The sequence below is a fragment of the Sphaeramia orbicularis genome, chromosome 21 (assembly GCF_902148855.1).
Source record: "Sphaeramia orbicularis chromosome 21, fSphaOr1.1, whole genome shotgun sequence".
NCBI lineage: Eukaryota > Metazoa > Chordata > Actinopteri > Kurtiformes > Apogonidae > Sphaeramia > Sphaeramia orbicularis.
This window is the reverse complement of record NC_043977.1, coordinates 10,873,962-10,894,929: the sequence shown is the minus strand read 5'-3', so window position 1 is coordinate 10,894,929 and position 20,968 is coordinate 10,873,962. Positions and strand designations below refer to the sequence as shown.

The following is a 20,968-nucleotide window of genomic DNA, read 5'->3' as shown; positions in this document are numbered from 1 at the left end:
ATTGGGTAACATGAAGGAAAATGATTTACACAACAACCACAGCAGCTCATGTTTCTGTTGGACGTCGTCTGGTTTCAGTCTGTAATGAATCCAGTCCTACAGTGGTCAGACTGTACTGGATTCAGGACCAGAACCAGAACTACAGCCTGTTTTCACCTCAGTTTGTGGTTAAAGCTGTTGAAGCTGATAAACAGAGGAGGTTTATCAGGATCTACATGTGAAAAACAGACAAACCTTTATTTTATAACCTGAACTGAACTGTTTTAACAGATAAAACACTTCATACTTCAGTAATATTTGGTTTTGAATGGTCTTTATTTGATCTAAACATGAGGATTCATCCAGAATTAAACTTTAAATGCTTGTGTTTGTCCTTTCCATGAACTTTTCCATCATGTATAATTGTTTTTGTTGTGATCACTTCTTAGTTTTAGTGGTTGCATCATAAATAACCTCTGATCTAACAATGACCACACCAGTTCTACCTGGTTCTACTGCAGAACGGCTCAGACCCATTAACCCATCCCTGACTTGTGTTCATCAGGTTCTTTTTTTGTTTTGTGTCTTTACATGAGTTGTGTAACATGCAGTGAAAATGAGCTGTAAAACCAAACACGTGGCTCATGTTTTGTTGGGAGCTGCTCTGGTTTCAGCCGATAATCAAACTAATCCTGCCTGATGACTGGACCGGTTCCAGGCCCGACTCCAACCTGGTTTCTTGACTCTTTCCTTCACTTTAGCTGTGATTTTAAAGCCAAGCTGTCAAATAGCTCCTGTTGCCACCTGCCTCCTGCAGCTGTTAAAAATAACCCAGAGAAAACGCTTGCAGGGCAGAAAAGCCTCCCCTCCAGTGTTATCTCAAAACTAGGATCGAATGCTCTGCTGGATTCCTACCGGGCGCAGGCAGTACCAAGGCCTTATATGAAGACTGAACCGTGTGCTGAGGTGTGGTGAACTTACTCTGTCGCTCGGTTCCAGCTTTTTACCCCCCAGGAACCACTCGACGACGATGCCCTCGAAGGACAGCTCACACTCAAAGGTGGCGGTTTCCCCGGCGGTCACGGTTACATCCTTCAGGGGACGCTTCAGGCCGATCACCCGGGCTTTGGATTGGGGAGAAGACATGGTTAGCCCCCCTCCCCAAAATGTTCACAATCCAAAAGAAATCCCAGAGAAAGCGGCTAATCCTCAGAGGCTAGTCCGCATGGTGTGGTTGACTGAAGGCAGGCCGCTGAAGCCCCCAGGACAACTGAACGCAGCCCGGTGGGACTTGGCATTGGGGGGTTTCGCTCATTAGCATACGACCTGCTGTCAGATGTATAAGGCCAGAAGGAACCAGTGAGGGCCGGGGTCGCGTCCTGCCCCCTGCCAATCACCCCCGCCGCCTCTACATAAGGCATGTGGCTTCTAAAATAACCGAGAGGCCTGATTGGCCATCGGCCCACCTCAGGGGTCCCAATCTGCTCCTGTCAATCAAAAAGTGCCTGCATATTTTCCTGGAAAAGCTGAATGTGAAGTGGAGTTACCCAACGTTACTGAGCGGCACTGGGGGCTAGCGTCACGCCGGACCGGCCTCACCGTGACACCACAGCACCATGGAAGTTTTGGTGTCAGTTTGGATTAACAAGTATTTACAGCGACCTGCCTCACATGCCTGAATTAACGTCCTTTAACTGCCCGCTGAAGGAGGCCTGGCAGTGCTGACAGCAGATCAGCTCACATGGATGGTTATTTAATCGGCTGTTTATCTGCAACACATCGCAGGCACCAACGCCACAACACCACAAAACCTCCATCAGAAAAGGACGCCAGCAGTCTGAAGAACCCACGGCTTCAGTTTGTTTTAGTTTCATGAATTAACTAGTTTTGGTTTTAGTTCTAGTTTTATTTTGGATCTGATGAAACCTTTTCAGGTTGTTACTGAATGAATCCGAGGGTCGTAAAGTAGAACCTCCCTCCATTTGGCTAAATATTACATTTCACAGCTTTAAAACTGTTGGATGAAGATTTTTTTGCGAAAACTTTTCAACAAATTTTCATTTTTAGCTGCTGAACAAACTCACTTCCTGGAAATGTGTCTCTATCTATATGTTATCTATATGTTTAACATTTATATAACATTAAACATCTGGTTCTGATGGGCGTAAATCTTTAACATATACGTATCCTTCCTGCTGACAACATTGGGTAAAACTCCTCAGATCCATGAATCTGTTTCTGTTAAATATTAATATTTTTTAAAGCTCAGATTAGATTTATTATAGCTGTATGAAAAAAACAAATTCGCATAAGTTTTCCTTCTAAGAATTTAGACAAACACAAATCAATTCCAAAGTTGAAACTTTAAAAAGTATCTGAAACAACTTGAACTGAGTTTATGATTTTACAGATGGCTGGAGTTGAATCACAATTGAATTCATGTCATTGACCTCAGCTGTGACTTATTATTTACCTGTAAAAGATAAAGGATAAAGACTCCGGTGTACTAACATCAAAGATGTTTTCTAAGACAATGTAAAACTTACCACTTTCCCCAAATTAAATGCACATCATGTGTTTTTGTTAAATGAGGATCGACTGTTTTACCTGGAAATTAAAACATAACAAAACTAATAAAACAACAAAGCCACGGAAATAATCAAAGACAAAGATTAAAAAGAGCATCAGTTGACCGACCGCGATGAGGAGAAAACGTTAAATAAATTAAGTTGGATTTGATATAAATTAACGCGCCAGCTGCAAAACGTGACATTTTCATGTGGAACCTGTGGAATAAATCCGCCCACAGAGTGTGATTTGAGTCACCTTTGACCCTGAGGTGAGCTGACGACTTGGCGTTGGCTGCAGAGAAGTCGACGGTTCCTGCCATGTCTTTACGACAGTTAAAGAGGATCAATGTGTGTCGGGTTCCTTCCTGTTTGATCTCCACGTCCTGGAACAAACACACACCTTTTAACTGGAACTGACCCATCATCTCCACCTGGTTTTTATGTTTGCTCATTGGATCTTCTAAGTATTTTGATACTTCAAACTGTTCTGATTCTTCTGGGATCAGATCAGTGGTGGGTTCTGGTCTTGTTCTTACAGCAGATGGATGCAGAGTCTCTCCCTTCAGTTTCCAGGTGGCATGAAGATCCTCCTCTGAAATCTCTGTCTCAAATTTGGCCGTCTCGGTCTCGGTGACCTCCACGCTGAACAGTGGACGCACCACCTTAATGTCACGCTCTGCAGACGCAACACAAGTTATTCAGAAACAGACGCAGACAACCACCATGGGACTGACAGACAAACAAACAAACAAGAGAATCTGGAGCTGACACTGAAGACAAACAACAAACAGCAGAGATTCTCCAACAAAAAAACAACAGATAAACAGAACAGTGCAGACGACAGATGAGCTGTCACTCATTCAGAGTGACTTACAGTTTATGCAAAAGCAGAAAAAATAACTGTCCAGACGAAAACCGACTCTGAAGACTCTAGTCCTGACACGACCTTCATAAAACTGAAATCAGAACCTCACTGGTTCCCTCCATTCAGGTTTAACCATGACAGACTCTGTCTATCTTCATGTATGATTTAACTCTGACTTCCTTCATGTACTATTTAACTCTGACTTTCTCCATGTATGATTTAACTCTGACTTCCTTCATGTACGATTTAACTCTGACTTTCTTCATGTATGATTTGTCTGACTTTCTCCATGTATGATTTAACTTTGACTTTCTTCATGCGTGATTTAGGTGTCATCAGATAACGTCAGCTATGATGTGACACTATATGAATAAATTTGATAGATTCATGTATGTTTTCATATGTTCATCATCCTCCAGTTTCATCTACAGAGTTGGATTCTCATTATGAACAGCATGTCACAACAGAAAACAATCAGATTCAGGTGGGCAGGGCTTCTGTTTCCGTGGTGGGCGGGGCCTGATCTGCAGTCCTGATCAAGGTGTGGATGGGGAGGAGCCTGGTCGTGGATCGAGGTATGTTTACCTTCAATGTTCAGGTCAGCTGTGGTTTTGTCGGTGCCACAGTCGCAGGTATAAGATCCCATGTCGCCCTTCGCCGTCCTCTTGATGACCAGAGTGCGCTTCCTGCCGTCTGATTGGACAAGAACATTCTTGGAGGGATAGATTTCGTTACCGTCTTTGAACCAGCGGACATCGCCAGAGGGTTTGCTCAGTTCACAGGACAGAACCACCTCATCCTTCTCCACGGCGGTGTAGTTCTGAAGCTTGGCTGTGAAGTACAGGTCTCCCTCTGCAGGAAGACACAGGAACAGCACCTTCAACAACCTGGATGACCACACAACATGATCTAATACTATGATCAAAATGTGGGATTTCAAATGTGGAATGAGATGTGACTGTTTTTACTGTAGATGTGAAATTCATGTGTGATGTGAAAACTAATAGATGATTGATTACATGACGGAAAAAGTGAAAAACTGAAATTAAAAAGATGTTTCACTTTTTCTTGCTTATATGGACTAATGGACTGTTGGACTAATGGACGGTAGAACCAATGGACTGTTGGAAAGGTGGACTAATGGAATGCTGGACTGTTGGAAAGGGGGACAGATGGACTGTTGGACTAATGGACTGTTGGACTAATGAACTGTGGGACCAGTGGACTGTTGGACTAATAGACGGTAGAACCAATGGACTGTTGGACAGGTGGACTAATGGAGTGTTGGACTGTTGGACAGGGGGACAGATGGACTGTTGGACTAATGAATTGTGGGACTAATGGACTGTTTGACAGGTGGACAGATGGACTGTTGAACCAATGGACTGTTGGACAGATGGAATAATGGAGTGTTGGACTGTTGGAATAATGGAGTGTTGGACTGTTGGACAGATGGAGTGTTGGACTAATGGACTGTTGGACAGGTAGCCTAATGGAGAGTTGGACTGTTGGACAGGTGGACTGTTGGACTAATGGACTGTTGGACAGGTAGCCTAATGGAGAGTTGGACTGTTGGACAGGTGGACAGATGGACTGTTCAACTAATGAACTGTTGGACTAATGGAATGTTGAACTGTTGGACTAATGGAATGTTGGACTGATGGACTAATGTACTATTGGACAAATGGAGTGTTGGACCGGTAGACAGACTGCTAGTCAGTTAGACTCACCTAGCACCGTGAGCATGGCCGCTGACGTCTTCCCCATCGCCTCCACTTTGATCATGGATGTGTCGTCCAGCGTCACCTCCTTAAAGGCCAGCGTGTGGACTCGTCCATCCTCCAACATGTGGACGACTTTACTGGGATGGAGGCGCACGTCATTTTTGTACCAAACCACTGGGATCTTATCATGAGACAGTTCAACACTGAACTCGGCCGTCTCACGCTCCTTCACTGTCACATCTTTAATGGGTTTGATAAACTCAAGACGAATACCTGACAGAGACAGGGACGGAACTCTGACGTTAAGGACAAAAACCACCTGACCTGAGTCCAATCTAACACAAACACGCTCATTCTGCATCAACAATTGTGTTTCCTGTGCTTTAATTGTCCATAGATAATGAGTAAATATTTCCCAAAGCCTTTATTTAATTAATAACTGACCAATAAAACCAGATTAGTTGGGTTTAATCCAGTCTACAGTTGTACTATCGCCTCCTACAGGCTGCACCATCCAATATTTATATCAGTAAAGATTAACATACAATCAATTTTACTGATAATCTGAGCGTTCAACCAATTGAAAACATAAATGAGGAATGACGTTGTAATAACTGTAACAGATGTTCAACAAAGTTATCAAACATAAAAACTCCAGTAAAACACAGTATCCAGTTGTAACTTTAACTCAAACTAAACTGAATCAAAACTCAATAAAAACAAAAACTGAATCATTAATATTCATTTGTTCTTTAGTTTATGAAATGGTCACATAGAAACATCTTAAATGATCTTTTCTGTATGTGTTTAATATTAATATATGTTTATTTTCCTGTTCTGTCTACTTTTATTCACTTTTATCAGTTAAGTCACTTCTTTGAACCTATATTCATTCAAAGTTTTATGTCAAACCTATTTAATAATATCCTGTTTTGTGTTTTTAATCCATTTGGCTTAACGCTGAAAAACATTTAAGTAGTTTTTTAATAGTTTTCTCATTCTCTGCTATTTTCTATTGTTTTGTAAACATGTATAAACTTTAACTTATAGATAAATCCAGACTATTTTCAGTATTTATTGAACATGTTGGTTCTTTTATCATTTCAGAACTGTCCTGTGTTTTCATTGTCTTTGGATTCACTGATCTGCATTTAATAGATTTATGTCAAAGGGGAATTTGTCCTGAATCTGAGGAGTTCAACATAATTGACCTGGGATTGTTTTATCAATGAGGTCTGATGAGTCTGGAACACCATTTGGTCCAGTTCATCTTGAACGTCGTAGTAATAAATCCAACCACACCTGGTGGTCAGTTGAAAGGCTTCTGAAACACCAGCAGATCTTTACATTACAGCTCAGACTGATCAGAACCTGAAGCCTCGTCCTTCAGTCCAACAGGTTAATATCAGCATTAGCCTGTTAGTACCTGCACCAGAATCAGGTTCAAATGGATGATTCAGTCTCGTTCATGGTCCTGATTCATTATTACCTCTTCACTGAGCTGTGATGTAAAGTTCTACAGAGAACAGCTCAAACACAGAAAACACAATCCGGTTGTCTTTCTGGTCTCAGACTGATGTTACCTTTGATGATCAGTTTTCCAGACGTCCTCTTGTCTTCAGCCTCAAACATGTACTTGGCCTCATCTTCGTATTTGGCCGATTTGATAATGAGACTGTGTCTGTTTCCTTCCACCAGAAGCTCAAACTTGTCATCGTTTGATAACTCCTGAGGACCCTTTAGCCAACGGAAACTTTTAGGCTCTCGAGAAATTTCCAACTCAAACTTTGCTTCGTCCTTTTCGTATACGTGGACATCGTTCAGTGGCGTAATGAATGAAACTGGGATCTCTGTTGGTTCAGACACAAAGGGTTAACGTGGAGCCCGTATCGGACCTGTAACAGACCTGAAACCTACGACATTCTACAGATCTGCAGCTTCTGCAGAGGTTTTAAGAAGTGAAGCAGATAGAAAACCAGCTGGACCATGGTTTTGGTAGAAGGAGGCGCTCACCCTTCACTTTCAGGTTGGCAGAACACCTGGCGTTGGCGGCAGAAAACGCCACCTCGCCTGTCTGAGGCAGTTTGCAGTTGTACAAAACCAAAGTGTGTTTGGCTCCGTCCTCGATGATCTCAACGTCCTAAAGATGGCCGACAAACTTCAGCATTTCAGCAAAAAGAAACATCACAAGATTCACAAAGCATCTTCAGTTCACTTTCATCCAGATTTTACCCAGAAACGCTTTGGGATCAAAATGAAAATGAGCTGAAGTAAAAGAAAACCTGAGCTCTGATGGTTTAAGACACGTACAGCAGACGGACTGAGGACTTCGCCATTCAGTTTCCACTGGCTGTGGACGTCGTCCTCACTGAGCTCGACCTCAAATCGAGCCGTTTCCCCAGTGAACACCTCAACGCCGTACAGAGGACGAAGAACCTTGATGTGACGAGCTGATGTTTAAGAGAACGAACAGAACTCTTACTGGACACGAACCAACAAACTCACAAAACATGAACACAAACAGGTCATGAATACAACCAACACAACACAGCTAATAAACCCTCCTTCACTGAGCTGTGAACTAAAGAAACCACATGGTTCTCAGTGTTGGAAGGGAAACCTGAGGCAGATCTACAAACGTGGACGTGATGGGACCTAAACCTGGTCTCGTTGCAGTTTTTAGTTTGTTGGAGCTGAATGGACTGAATTGGATCCAGACCTTGAGACTTTACAGTTTTGTCTGAATCAAGTGTTCAGGTCTTAAACCTCCCCCAGACCCTGATCCAGACCCAACAACTGGTCTTAGGTCTGACCTACAGAGGTGGTCTCGGTCCGGTTCATGTGGTTCATGTACAGAGTCTGGACTTTCTGACCAATCACGGGATGTTAAATAAAGCTATTGTCAACAGAAACAAAAGAATTAGTAGAAGATAGAAACAGTTAAAAATGAGGGAAATGATCAACATGTTGATGTCAGTCGAGTAGATGAAGACGACAGGAAATCAACCTTGGTTTCAGACGTTCAGGTGTGAAACAGATTCACAGCAGTGACTGAAATATTTAACCCTTCATTTACACTGATCCACGCATCCTTTTTATTAAATACAATAAAGTTTCTACAGCTTTAGTCAATATATTCATGTTATACCTTGTTTTAAATATTAGATTCTTCACAGTTGAGTTTCTAAGTTTTTTTTTTTTTACAGTTTTCCTGAACAACAAAACAGAATTAATGACAGAACCCCCTGATAATGATGGATATTAATGGGACTAGTGGATGTAATTCAGGTTGGATATTATCCACATATTAAAAAAGGAAATGTTCTGAAATTAGAGGTTATTCCCTTTAAATGAGGGGTCATTGATTAATTTAGTCCTTGTGGTTCTTCAGTTCTTAGCTTTAGAACTTGGTAAATAGGAGAACATTAACGAACAGGTCAATGCATAAAATATCGTTCGTACCAGTTTAGATTAAATCCTGGATGAACAGTCCGTTTACACTGAATCTGTAAATCTTAGTATGAGATAAATTTAATATCAACACTGATGTGGCCTTTTCATATCAACCGAAGAACAACACAGAAGAACACAACCAAAAGTCAAGATAGGATTAGATGAAGGCGCAAAAATGAATAAAATACTACATGTATGACTGAGGTCATTGGTTCCATGATCCTGGTTCGTGTGATGGTTTTATAACACTCAGACAAATTTATTTATTAAATTAAACACTTGTGGAGGGTTTTTAAGGATGTGCAGAGTTCTGTCACTCTAATAAATCTGTAATCAGTCTTCAGATCTGAGACACCATGTGGTTCTTCATGGAGGTTTTGGATCCTCCAGGTTTCACAGTAGATGTTCATTAAAAACCAATGAAGGGGTTTGTATGTTCAGAGGGAGGAGCCTCTGAAGTGTTGTTAAGAACAAACTAAGTCACAAACCACAACAGACAAGATGAGTTAGGGTGGAAGAACACTGCCAGGCCTTCAGACCTGGTCCAGATGTTCCCACCATAAAGATGAAACACCGCACACAAATGGCTGAGACATCGGTTGTCATGACGGGATGAGGGCGATGCTTCAGGTGTAAACACTACTAAATGGGTGAAGTTAGGAGTCGGGGCAGCTGGGAACAGGTGGAAGATGAGGGTTTTACCTTCGATGTGCAGCACAGCCGTCGTCTTGTCCGTCCCACAGTCACATACGTACTGTCCTTTGTCTTTGTCTCCCACTTTCTTAATGACCAGGGTTCTGCGTTTGGCCTCGGCCTTAACGCTCACCGTTTTGGAGGCTTTGACCTCGGTCTCGTTGTGATACCAAAGGACTTCAACATCTTTGTTCAGTTCACAGTCTAAGACCACCTGGTCCTTCTCCACGGCTGTGTAGTCCTGCAGTTTAACGGTGAAGTACGCGTCGCCCTCTGGAAGGGAAATGTAGGGTTGACGACAGGAGATCAACACTTTTATGGAACCAGACAAATGGATGATGGACACACAAATGAACACAAAAACAAACCAAAGTCTGACAGACACACACATGACCACATGGAAAAGGATGGGTGGAGCTGTGGAGGAAAAGGGGTGGAGAGACTGGATGAGGGTTTACCTATGACCGTCAGGTTGGCCATGGTCGGGATCCCTTTGGCCTCGGCCTTAATTTGACACGTATCATCCAGAGTGACTTCCTTTATTTCTAGAACATGTTTCTTTCCATCCACATGCGTGATCACTGTTCTGCTCGGGTGGATTTTGGCATCGTTTCTGTACCAGGTGACCGGGATGTTGTCGTGGGAAAGCTCCAGCTCAAAGCGAGCCGTTTTGCCTTCCTTCACTGTTTGGTCCTTTATTGGTGACATAAATTTGAGCCTGATACCTATAGGTGTATTCATGTAGTTAGTCCCACATGAGAGAGGAAACAAACAACTGAATGAGTCAAAGACCTGAGGTTCTCACACACTTACCCTCCACCGACAGTCGCGCTGTCGACCTTTTACCCAAAACCTCAATCGTATATTCGTCCTCGTCGTCGAACTCACAGCAGTTTATGATCAACATGTGTTTCTTTCCGTCATCAATGATGTCATACTTTTGGTCCGGGGTGATAATATCCGCGCCTCGGTACCACATGACCTTTGACACGTCCTTGGTGATGATGCACTCGAACTTGGCCTGTTTCTTTTCAGGCACTGAAACGTCCTTCAGCGGGACCACAAAGTCCATTTGGATCTCTGGATTATAAGGCAACACAGGTGCAACAATGTCAACTAGAACCACAACAAGAACAACAACGAGAACATCACGAAAATAACAATGAGAACACAACGATGACGAGAACCACAATGAGAGCAATGAAAACAAGAGTACAAGGACAACAACAAGAACTACAACGACAATGAGAACAACACCAACATCATGGACATAACACTAACAGTGTCAGTTTATAAAGATCCAACACATTCACTGATGAAGTCCAGACGAGTTCAAACCTGTTCATGTTCATTTTCACGTGATTAAAACTTTCTACAGACCTTTATTTTATTTTATTGTATTTTTTCTGTTCTTTTTCATCTGCCTTCATCTGTCATTGGGTTTATTTAGATTTCTTGTGTCTCTGTCCTCTCTGTCTCCTGTTCTTTGTCTTTCTTGTTTTATCTTCTAACATCAGTCACATTGAAGGGGTTTTAATTGGTGGAACTGGCTCCAAGGTCTGAGGTGATTTTCACCGGTTTGTGTCTGGTTTTCTTTTCCCATTTGGAAACTGGACGGACCAGCGTCAGTTCAGTCCAGAGTTGGACCGTGTTCCAAACGTGGACGTGGATCAGCTTCAGGTCTAGTATTATCCTTTCGGTGGATGTTCTGGTCTGATCTTCAGACAACATGTAAGTCCAATAATCGACTTATTTCAATAAATCCTACATTTTATAAACAGAATAGTCTTGAAACAGACGTGACTGTTGTTAAAATCCCATTATTTTCCTTCTACTCTCTGAGGAACCCTGAGTTTACAGCAAACAGATCTGAGTTCTGCTGGTTCTACTTGACTCATGAGGATCATCAGGGTCAGCTGGTTCGGTTCAATGTCTATTCCAGATGTCTTCAAGACTAGGACCAGGACCACTTCACCATTGTGTTCTGTTTTCATCCTGTCGTCTTATTCATCATGAACCTCGTCTTCCGTCATGTTTCTGTTGGAGGACCAGGACCAAGGCCAGGACCAGGACCAGGACCATGGGAAGGACCACAGCCAGGACCAGGGCCAGGACCAGGACCAGGGCCATGGACAGGACCAAAGCCAGAACCAGGACCAGGGTCTTCATGGAACTCTTCTGGGTTTTCAGTTCCTGTTTTAAACATCTACTTCCAATTCCCAGAACAGATGAATGAACTATTTGGATCCTGAGTTCAAATCCTTTGGGTTTCTAACCTCTGACCTTTGACCTCTGACCTTTGAAGCTCCTACCATGAAGGTAATTTGTGTGTTATTTTGTCTGGATCAGTAAGTTCATGAATGTGGTGCTGACATCTCATAAACTGATGCTGTTGTGTAGATTTAACACAAACACACACATTTATCATACAATTGACAATTTGACACACAATGACGGTCAAAGCATCTACACACAGGTTTCATCTGGACCGAACCGGACATAGAACTGGACCGTGTGGACCTTTGGAAATGATGATGATCCAACATGTAAATTCCATCTTTAGCTCCAGGATCTTCATGAAAACCCTGGACCTTTAAGATCTGACACTTCATTTCACCGGACCTTAAACCTTTACTTTTACAGCAAACGCCGTGGTTCTGGTTGCGGTTGTGGTCCCGTGGCGAGCAGGGCAGGGGCGTGGCATCCTCTTACCTTTGACAGTGAGCATGGCGTTGGTGATGGCATTCAGGGCCTGGTACGACACCTCGCCAGCCTGGTCCACCTGGCAGCTCTTCAGTGTCAGACGGCGAACCGGACCCTCCATCTGGATGTCACACGTCTGGGGAACACAGGTCGCCATGGTTACCGATCAAACACTCACAGGTCAAGACTCCAAGAGGAGTCGTCAGAGGTCAGAGGTTATGGCTGGGCGATGCATTTATCTCATTAATTATTGTTTATGTGTCCAATGTTTTTTGTTTGTTGTCATTGTCTATTTATTTATTTATTTATTACTATTACTTATACTACTTATTACTTATATCTTTATCACGACTACTGTTACTGTTATCACTTGATTACAACTTTTATCCTGTGATTATAGATTTATATACATATGATATGCATACTTATTATTACAACTGTTATTTGTTGTTATTTGTTGTTTTTACTAGTACTTTCCAATGTGCAATTGCCTGCTTTTTCACTACTTTTTTTTTTTTTTTTTTTTAATTGTTATTGCATTATTATTATATATTTCTTATACTGTACTTTTGGTATTTTTGCTGCTATTAGAACCTCTGGCTCTGGCCAAGGGATCAATAAAATTCTATCTAATGTAATCTAATGTAATCTAATCTAATGCTGTGGAAAAATGACAAAATCACTAAATGAATATGTGTCTCCACTCATCCACCCAAGGACGATTGATTTTATTAAAAGTATCTTGAGTTTTTAACTAATAACACACATTAACACCTTTTGTAGATCTGCTCTGTTTGTTATGGTCTATGTTTCCTTCTGTTTCATCTAATTCTGTTGTTCTGTCCATAGTTTTTATTGTTCTGCTGAAACTACATGACGTGACTCAACTATAAAATTAGAGTTACAGAGAAAAATATGTTAAAGTTAATGATCAAAACATTGTCATTAATCTATTTATTTCAATACAAAGTTTATATGGACAATATCAAACTCATTCAGTTTCTCCTGGTTTTACAGTTAACTCATAAACACTTAAACCATCTACTGATCTAAACTGCTTAACACCTGTTGATCCATTAAACCTATCAATACATGGAAATAATTGGTGTAAAATACAGTTTGTCATCTTATCAGATATGACCCATTTGGACATTCAGAGGCTCCGTAGTGAACGTGGAAACATCGTCATCTTCTACAACATTGATTCACCAGTAAAACCCATGAAGTTGGATCAGTGACAGTGGATGGACACACTGGGTTTATATAGATTAAGTAATACATGAACAAAACTGAATGAAAAAAATTACAAAATAACGTGAACAAAAAAAGCAAAAAATTAACTAAAATTAAATAAAACAATAAGTAAATGAATGAACAAAAATAGCCGAAGTGATGAATAAAATGAACAAAAATTAATAATAAATCAAAAAACTAATACGTAACATGAATAAAATAAGACACAAACTGAACAGAATTGAAGAAAAAATAATAAAATAGGCAGCAAAATGTAGAAAAACAAACAAAACTTTAACAAAATGAATAAAAATTAAAATAATGATTTGTTTGTACGTTCAAACTGAAGAAGTCCCTTTTTCTTCAGATTTCTCCATTTTGATATAATAGCCTTTGAATTTACTCTGAGCTTTAATGACCATCTACAGGATCAGTGAATTAAATATAGAAAAATATACGGTTTACACTAAAAAAATGCAAAAAACAGAGGATAATATTAGAATAAATGGATATAAATGACTTATTAAAGGTTAAATATAGAGACTAAATGAATTCTGAAGTAGCTGTAGGTCTTCAAGGGTTCAACATAAAATCAATAATTAAATGCACTAATTAAAAGGCGTTTATGAACTTAAATGACGTTTGTTCCTTCTAATGTTGGGACTGATCCGACCTGTCGGCTTTAATGTTCCTGGCGGCGTCCCTGGTGTTTTTTATCGCCCAGCAAACATACGTTCTTACCGGAGATCGGGTCAGAACCTCCCCTTTCAGCTTCCATTCTCCTGGAACATCGTCCTCTGAGATCTCTGTCTCAAACACGGCATCCTGTTTCTCCTCAACTTCAACGCTGGCCAGAGGCTTCAGGATCTCAGCCTCACGCTCTGAGGAAGACATTAGTCAATGTGATGTTAGATTCAATACAATAAAGTTTGTATTTGTCATTATTTATAGGTTATCCTGTTATTATTTTACTGGTCTGACCCACTTTAGATCATTTTGGACTGAATGTGGAACCTGAACTAAAATGACTTCAACATCCCTGGTTTAAGGTTTGAGTCCAGTGTGTGTTTGTGTTTGTGTCAGTGTGATGGGCGGAGTCAGGTCCACCTCCGAGGGTGAGTTTGGCGGTGTACAGGCGTCCCTCCACCTCCATGGCGTACTCGTCCACATCCTCAGGTTGACAGTTCTTGATGGTCAACGTCAACTCCTTCCCCTCCTTCTTGATCTCCACCTTGTCTGACGGTGTCACCTCATTCTCCCCCTTCAGCCACTTCCAGTTGGGCGTGTCCTTGAACAGCTCGCACTTGAAGGTGGCGCTGGCCTTCGGTTTGACATGTTGGTCTCTGAGTGGCTTCACGATCCAGTCCTTAATAATCTCTGGAAAACACCAACACCAGGTTTAACATCCACAATCAACATTCTCCGTAAGTACCGGGACATACCTTACCTATCTCTCTATATACACACTACCAGTCAAAAGTTTGGACTTACCTGGTTTTTCTTAATTTTCATGACTATTTACATTGTAGATTCTCACTGAAGGTATCAAAACTATGAATGAACACATATATAATTGTGTAGTTTAAAAAAGTGTGACATAACTCAAAACATGTTTTATATTTTAGATTCTTCAAATGAATTAATTAATACCGATATGTTGGGACTGCAAGAGTAAATGTAGCGTTCCTGTTTTAAACTTCAATTCCTGTCATACAGCAGCTTCTGTGATTGTAAGGCAATTGTATTCCAAAAATAGTATTTCTGAAAATATTGGTCCTATCAATTTACCAAGATAGTTAATGTGGCGATGGGACTATTCCTCAACTGCCAAATTAAACAGGTAAAACCGTCTCAATTTGTCAGAATCGTGCCAACAAACACACAGACACTCTGAGACCTTCCAGTATTATGATACAGATACTAACGCGCTGACCCGTGGGGATCCACAGGTTCTAGATGTGGTAGTTTTTATGCTGTTGTGTATTCATGCATGCTGTACCGCATTTGTCCAGCAGTCACCGCCAAAGCGTTCTGGCCGTTGCAACGTGATTGTAAGGCTATTGTATTCCAAAATTACTAATATCTCCCAAAATATTGGTCCTATTAACTTGCTGTTTTCACTACTGTCTTCCTTGACAATATTATTATTATTATTATTATTATTATTATCATTATTATTATTATTATTATTATTATTATTATGTCTTTTAATTAAAGTATGCAACACGTGTTTAGATCTGTGTTCAGGAACAGTTTCTTCCATTTTTTGTGTACTTAAATATTTGTGTGTTTTTGTGTTTCTTCAGTTGAACCTGATGGTGTCCTGACTACGTATATTTCCTACTTCCTGTCCTTCGGGTCCAGGGTGGTGTTGTCCGACGCTCACCGATCACTTTGACGTTGGTGGTGGTCTTGACGTCTTCGTGTCCATCCACGTGGCAGGTGTACACTCCAGCGTCGTCCTCGGTGGAGTTCTGGATGGTGACGGCATGCTGCATACCGATGATGTTGATCTGGACCTTATTGGCCTTAGGCTTCAGGACTTGGTCGTTCCTCTTCCAGACCACCTCCCTCTCCTTGTTCAACTCACAGGTCATGTAGATGGGTTGACCTTTGAGCGCTGACGTCTCCTCGTCCAGTTCCTTCAGCCACTTCACAGGAAGTTCTGAAGAGGAAAAACCCTGATCAGATCCACTACCAACAGACCCATACAACCACCACCAGGTGGATCAGACTCTGGTACCTCTGGGTTTGGTCAGATACAGGCCTGGAAAAGTCCAAACTCATGCATAAACAACACTCGCACTTCCTCCAGTCCATTAACTTTCAAGTATCAAGGTGAGCATTTTATGCACACCTTACACTTCGTGTTATAAAAGGTTATATTATTTTTCACAATTTGTTTTAGGCCAAAATTCAAAAGTTGTTAATTTTTTTATGATTTTGAAAATTCTGATTAAATTCTGACCACTTAAATCAGCACATTGTAAACAATGTTAAATTCCTGCACTAACACCCTTCTACCAAGTGAGTACAAAATGCACTGACACATTTTAGCATTTAACATTTGACCTAGTACAAAAAAAAAAAATGCATATTAACATGCATATTATATTACTATGTTGGTGTTAATCATTGATATAGACCAGGAAGAAAAAATAAATAAATAACTAATCCAATTTTTATGTAGTAAACTGGAAAAATAAGTTTGTTTCCAATACAAACATAGCATTGAAAGGGTTAAAAAATATGACAGTTATTGAGTATTTGGTAATTTTGTTTATGGCTCAAGTTGATGAAATACAAAAAACTTAAAAAAGTTAGAAACAAACGATGAAAAACATTTATACATTACTACAACATTGTGCATATTATGTGCTTTAGGTGATTAAATAGAAGTTGTTCTGCTCATTCACAGATTGACAACAGAATGAAAACCAAATGCCTACAGCTCTGTTTTATTCCCACGTCCATCAAACTCAATAAAGAAACTCACTGAAACACTGTTTTTCATCCTGTTGGTCTTTACTCTGTTGTTAGGATTGTTTTTATGGATTTTATGGAGGTTATGATTCGCTTTTAGCTCAGCCTGTTTTTAATCATAATCTGTTTCATCTATTGTCTGGACAGGTGCAGTAACCTACTGTAATATGTTCTATTAGGGAAGTTCATCATCTGTTCTTAGGTTTGTGTAATTATATCATGTGCACATATTGTTCTACAGTTGTTCATCACTTTGCCCAAATGCACAATAAAGTGTGTGTAGATACGTATATATATAAATACATACACACATACATATATAGTTTGTGATTTGAGTCTTGTTTGGTATTCGATGGAAACCCATTCTGATTCTGGCAACAGATGCTTATTTTTCTATATTTCTTCAGTTGAATTAAAAATCCTGAATATGGACGTGTATCTTCAGGTCTTTTTGCAGATAGAGTTATGTCATGAACTGATGTTACAGTTACAGTTCATTTGTGCAGAAAAGCAGCAGCTCTTTACAGAATGTTACTGTTGTTGTGTCAGATGATGGAAACTCTCAGCCCAATTTAATTTGGTTGTTGGTCAAATTCAGAAACAGACACAAATACCTTCCACGATGAGCTTGGCTGTGCACTGGATCTCCTTGCCGGCGTTCTTGGCGATGCAGGTGTATTCGCCGGTGTCCGACAGCTGCACGTCGATGATGTTCAACTTGCGATCTTTGCCGTCAGAGGTGAACTTGTGCTTGGGGCTCTCGCGCAGGTTGCTGCCGTCCTTCATCCACGAGGTAACAGCGGTGGATGGCGATACTTCACATTCGAACACGGCGGAGGAACCGATGGACTCAGCCTCCTGCAGAACGATGTCCTGAAGCTTCTTGATGAACTTCAGGGGGACGGCTTTGAGTTTGAAACCTGCAAAAGGCTCCTCGGGCGGCGTCGGACCTTTGCCGCCAGGCTTCAGGCCGCGGCCCCGCCCCTCACCAGGCGATGGCGTCTGCCTCGCTGAAACACCAATTAAACATGTCAGCTTCATTTCAACTCAAGGACCTTCTGAGATCTACTGTGCAGGAGGAAGAAGGGTTTTCCTGAAGTGAATTCAGAGGGGTTGGACTTACGTTTCAGGCCTCGACCAAAACCTCTTCCTGCTTCTTCTGCTGGTTGTCCCTCTGTTCAGAAACAGTTAGAGTGAATTTGCTGAACAAAGTGTTAATGCCATAACAAGGCAATGTCGATTAATGGATAAGAAACATGGCGTAATGACGATGGAATGATATGAAATAATAGGCGTGAATGAAACCTAAATGATGGCGATCAAGGATGAAGAACATAGAATCACAACAGGACAAAAACACATTAATGTCATGATGGACGTAGAGTTGGATGATCTGACAAAGCATCATGTGATGATCAGAGCCACTGTTGTTCTACAGATGAGTTACAACCAAACTCCATCCGGTTCTCTGGAGGGTTCCAGACCTCCAGATAGACACCACTGGACCCTACCTCCTCAAACTCCTGTAGATCAACGTGGATAACCTGAGGACGACTTAGTCCGTTTAAAATATATTTAGACCAGGCTGCAAATCCTTAAGATCATCCATGAAATGAGATTGTCAGATCTTCCAGCTCTAATTGGATGGATTGAAGATGGAAATGACATGTTGATGGACATGAATGACATAATTATAAATGGAAGACAAACAGAAATGACAGAAAGCGATGACAATGACCAAACAGTGAAAATAAAGGCGAACAATGGCGTAAATCGCAGAAATGATGCAGAGATGGAGGCGTGATGGAACACATGGGTGGAGATTATTCAGGGGATGGAGTGAGGGTTGATCTCGGCTGTCGGCCCCTGAAGGTGGAGCCTCCACCGTCTCACCTCTCCTGGTTACCCCCGGAACCTCCACAGCACCTTCTTCTGCTTCACCTTCCCAGTCCTCAGAGCCATAACTGTCGCTGGGGACAAGCTCCCAGCCCCAGGCCTCCTCCTCCTCCGCCTCCTCACCCTCTTCCTCCTCCTCCTCAAACACCTCCTCCTCAGGCTGAGTTGCAATCTTCTTCATCTGCACGGCCCCAGGAGAAACCTCCTTCACCATGGGGATCTTGGCTTTGACCTTCTCCTCCTCTGGGGATGGCTTCTTTGCGGTCTTTTTGAGAGTCACAGGTTCAACAGTGTCTTTTGGTGAAACAGTTTTGGGCACTTTTTTGAGTTTATCAACACTCGGTATCTTCTCAACAGGAACAGGTTCTGCCTCTTTGAGCTTCTCAACTTTGGGAGATGGTGTCTTCTTCACCTCAACCTTTTTGAGCTGTTCCATTGGCTTCAACACCACATCTTCCTTTTCTTCTTTTGGCTTCGGTGTGACTCCTTTCCTCAGCTGCAGAGGCTTGGGCTCTTCAGGAACCTTCTCTGGTTTCTTTTCTGGAGCCGGTGGAGACACCTTCTTCTCTGGTGGAAGTGTTTCCGCCTCCTTTGGCTTTGTCTCTAGCTTCTTCTCAAGAACTTCAGGGATCTCTGCTTTTTTCTCTGGTTTAACCTCTGGTTCCTTCAGTTTTTCTTCAGGACTTGGGCGGCGGTGGCGGAAGTCGTCGATTGGCTTCCTGTCTTTGTCCTCTGTTGGCTTCTTCTCAGGCTTTTCAGCTTCTTTAGAAGGCTTTGTGAAGGGCTTCAGCTTAACACTTTCAGGTTCTTGCTCTTGTGTTGGGAGTTTCTTGATTTTTGATGGTGGTTTGACCTCCTCGGGCTCCTGTGTTGGGATTTTTTTCACTCTTGTAGGTGGTTTAATATCCTCTGGTTCTTTCTCTGGAGTTATCTTTTTATCTACTGGTACCTTGGCTGGTGGTTCTTTAACTTCTGGAGGAGGTTTCTCTGGTTTCTTTGGAAGTTCTTTGGGCTCCACATCTCTGGGCATCCGTTCTCCTTTCTGGAAGGAAACAGGTTCTCTGTCTGGTTTCTCTTTCTTCTGTTTCTCAGGTTCTTCTCCTGGTTTCACCGGCTTCTCGAATGGTTTGAGTTTGACTGCTTCTGGTTCTGCTTCATCCACAGGTAATTTTTTGACCTTCTTCAGAGCAGCAGCAGGTGGTTCTGGTTCCTGTTCCTTCGGAGTCTTGGGTGTCATCTTCAGGGAAATCTTATCCTCTGGTTTCTCGTCTTTTGGCGTTGGTTTCTTGCGAGTCCATACATCCTTAGGAACTTCTTTCTTCTCCTCTTCTTTAGGTTTTACAACTTCAGGCTTTTTCACTATTTCTGCTTTGTCTCGAGGTTTCCTCTCCTCCGCTGGCCGTCTGGTGGGAACTGACATCTCCCATTCTTCTTCCTTATGCACCAGCTCCTCGATGGCGAAGACTGTGGTCGTCGTGACCTTCTGAGGCTTCTCCTCTTCTTCAACCTCTTTGGGAGGAACTGAAGGAATCTTCTTCAGTTTGATCATCTCCTGCTCTTCTTCCTCCACCCTCATCACCCTAGTTGTTTTCCTCAAAGTTGGAATCTCAAATGTTCCGTCCTCATCCGTCTGAGTTTTACCTTTTTTGGGCAGAACCATTTCTGAGGTGGCAAAGGTTGGACATTACTTATTGACATGAAATTGACATTACAACAGAGCGCTGCAGGGATGAGATTTTTTCACTGTCATCACCCGGTTCCGCAACACAAAGCAAATGGGTTTAGTTCAAGAAGATAACCTTCACTAATAAAAAGCCTTCATGATGTTTTAGGTTAAAATCCAAATGGCAAAATGAAAACAAAGACTAGTACCGTTTTTGTGCAAATTAAATTTTCAGGTTCTTCTACAAACACTTTCATTTTATTCTAGTTTGTTCAATGCTAAAGTCTACAAATGTAGATGAGAAACACCTTTTTACAACATATAATATATTCAAAATTAATGATCTGTAGTGTATGAGGCATGAAAACCAAAGAAAAAACAACAAAAATAAACCAAAAACCCATTGGCTTCAAGTCAAGAGGGCAGAATCTCAAAATATGAACTCATTTCCAGGTTTTAAGACTCATTTCTGCAGTGCTCTAATTGTGCAAAGACATTTATGTTCAAACATAAAATAAAGACATGATACCAGAAGACAATAAAAGACAATAGTACAGTGACAGAAATGCAACAAAAACACAGAAGGACAAATCTAACTTTCATTGAACACATAAAAACATATAAGTCGTACATTTTAAATGACTGGATGCAGCTTAAATTCTCCATTTAATGTTGATGACCTGACATGGTGGAGGTTTACTGATAG

The 20,968-nt window shown here is 41.4% G+C and overlaps 1 protein-coding gene across 1 annotated transcript in view; it reads right to left on the bottom strand.

Annotated features, from left to right (window-relative positions):
• LOC115412831 (titin-like) overlaps window positions 1-20,968 on the bottom strand; it is a 237,885-nt gene that overhangs the window by 101,474 nt on the left and 115,443 nt on the right. Inside the window, 18 exon segments of the mRNA XM_030125488.1 lie at window positions 961-1,103; window positions 2,806-2,932; window positions 3,086-3,225; window positions 4,000-4,266; window positions 5,145-5,411; window positions 6,722-6,988; window positions 7,152-7,278; window positions 7,449-7,588; window positions 9,294-9,557; window positions 9,743-10,009; window positions 10,098-10,364; window positions 11,997-12,123; window positions 13,962-14,101; window positions 14,328-14,597; window positions 15,607-15,885; window positions 17,318-17,713; window positions 17,827-17,877; window positions 18,597-20,261. Of these exon segments, the coding sequence (XP_029981348.1) occupies window positions 961-1,103; window positions 2,806-2,932; window positions 3,086-3,225; window positions 4,000-4,266; window positions 5,145-5,411; window positions 6,722-6,988; window positions 7,152-7,278; window positions 7,449-7,588; window positions 9,294-9,557; window positions 9,743-10,009; window positions 10,098-10,364; window positions 11,997-12,123; window positions 13,962-14,101; window positions 14,328-14,597; window positions 15,607-15,885; window positions 17,318-17,713; window positions 17,827-17,877; window positions 18,597-20,261 (5,204 nt within the window).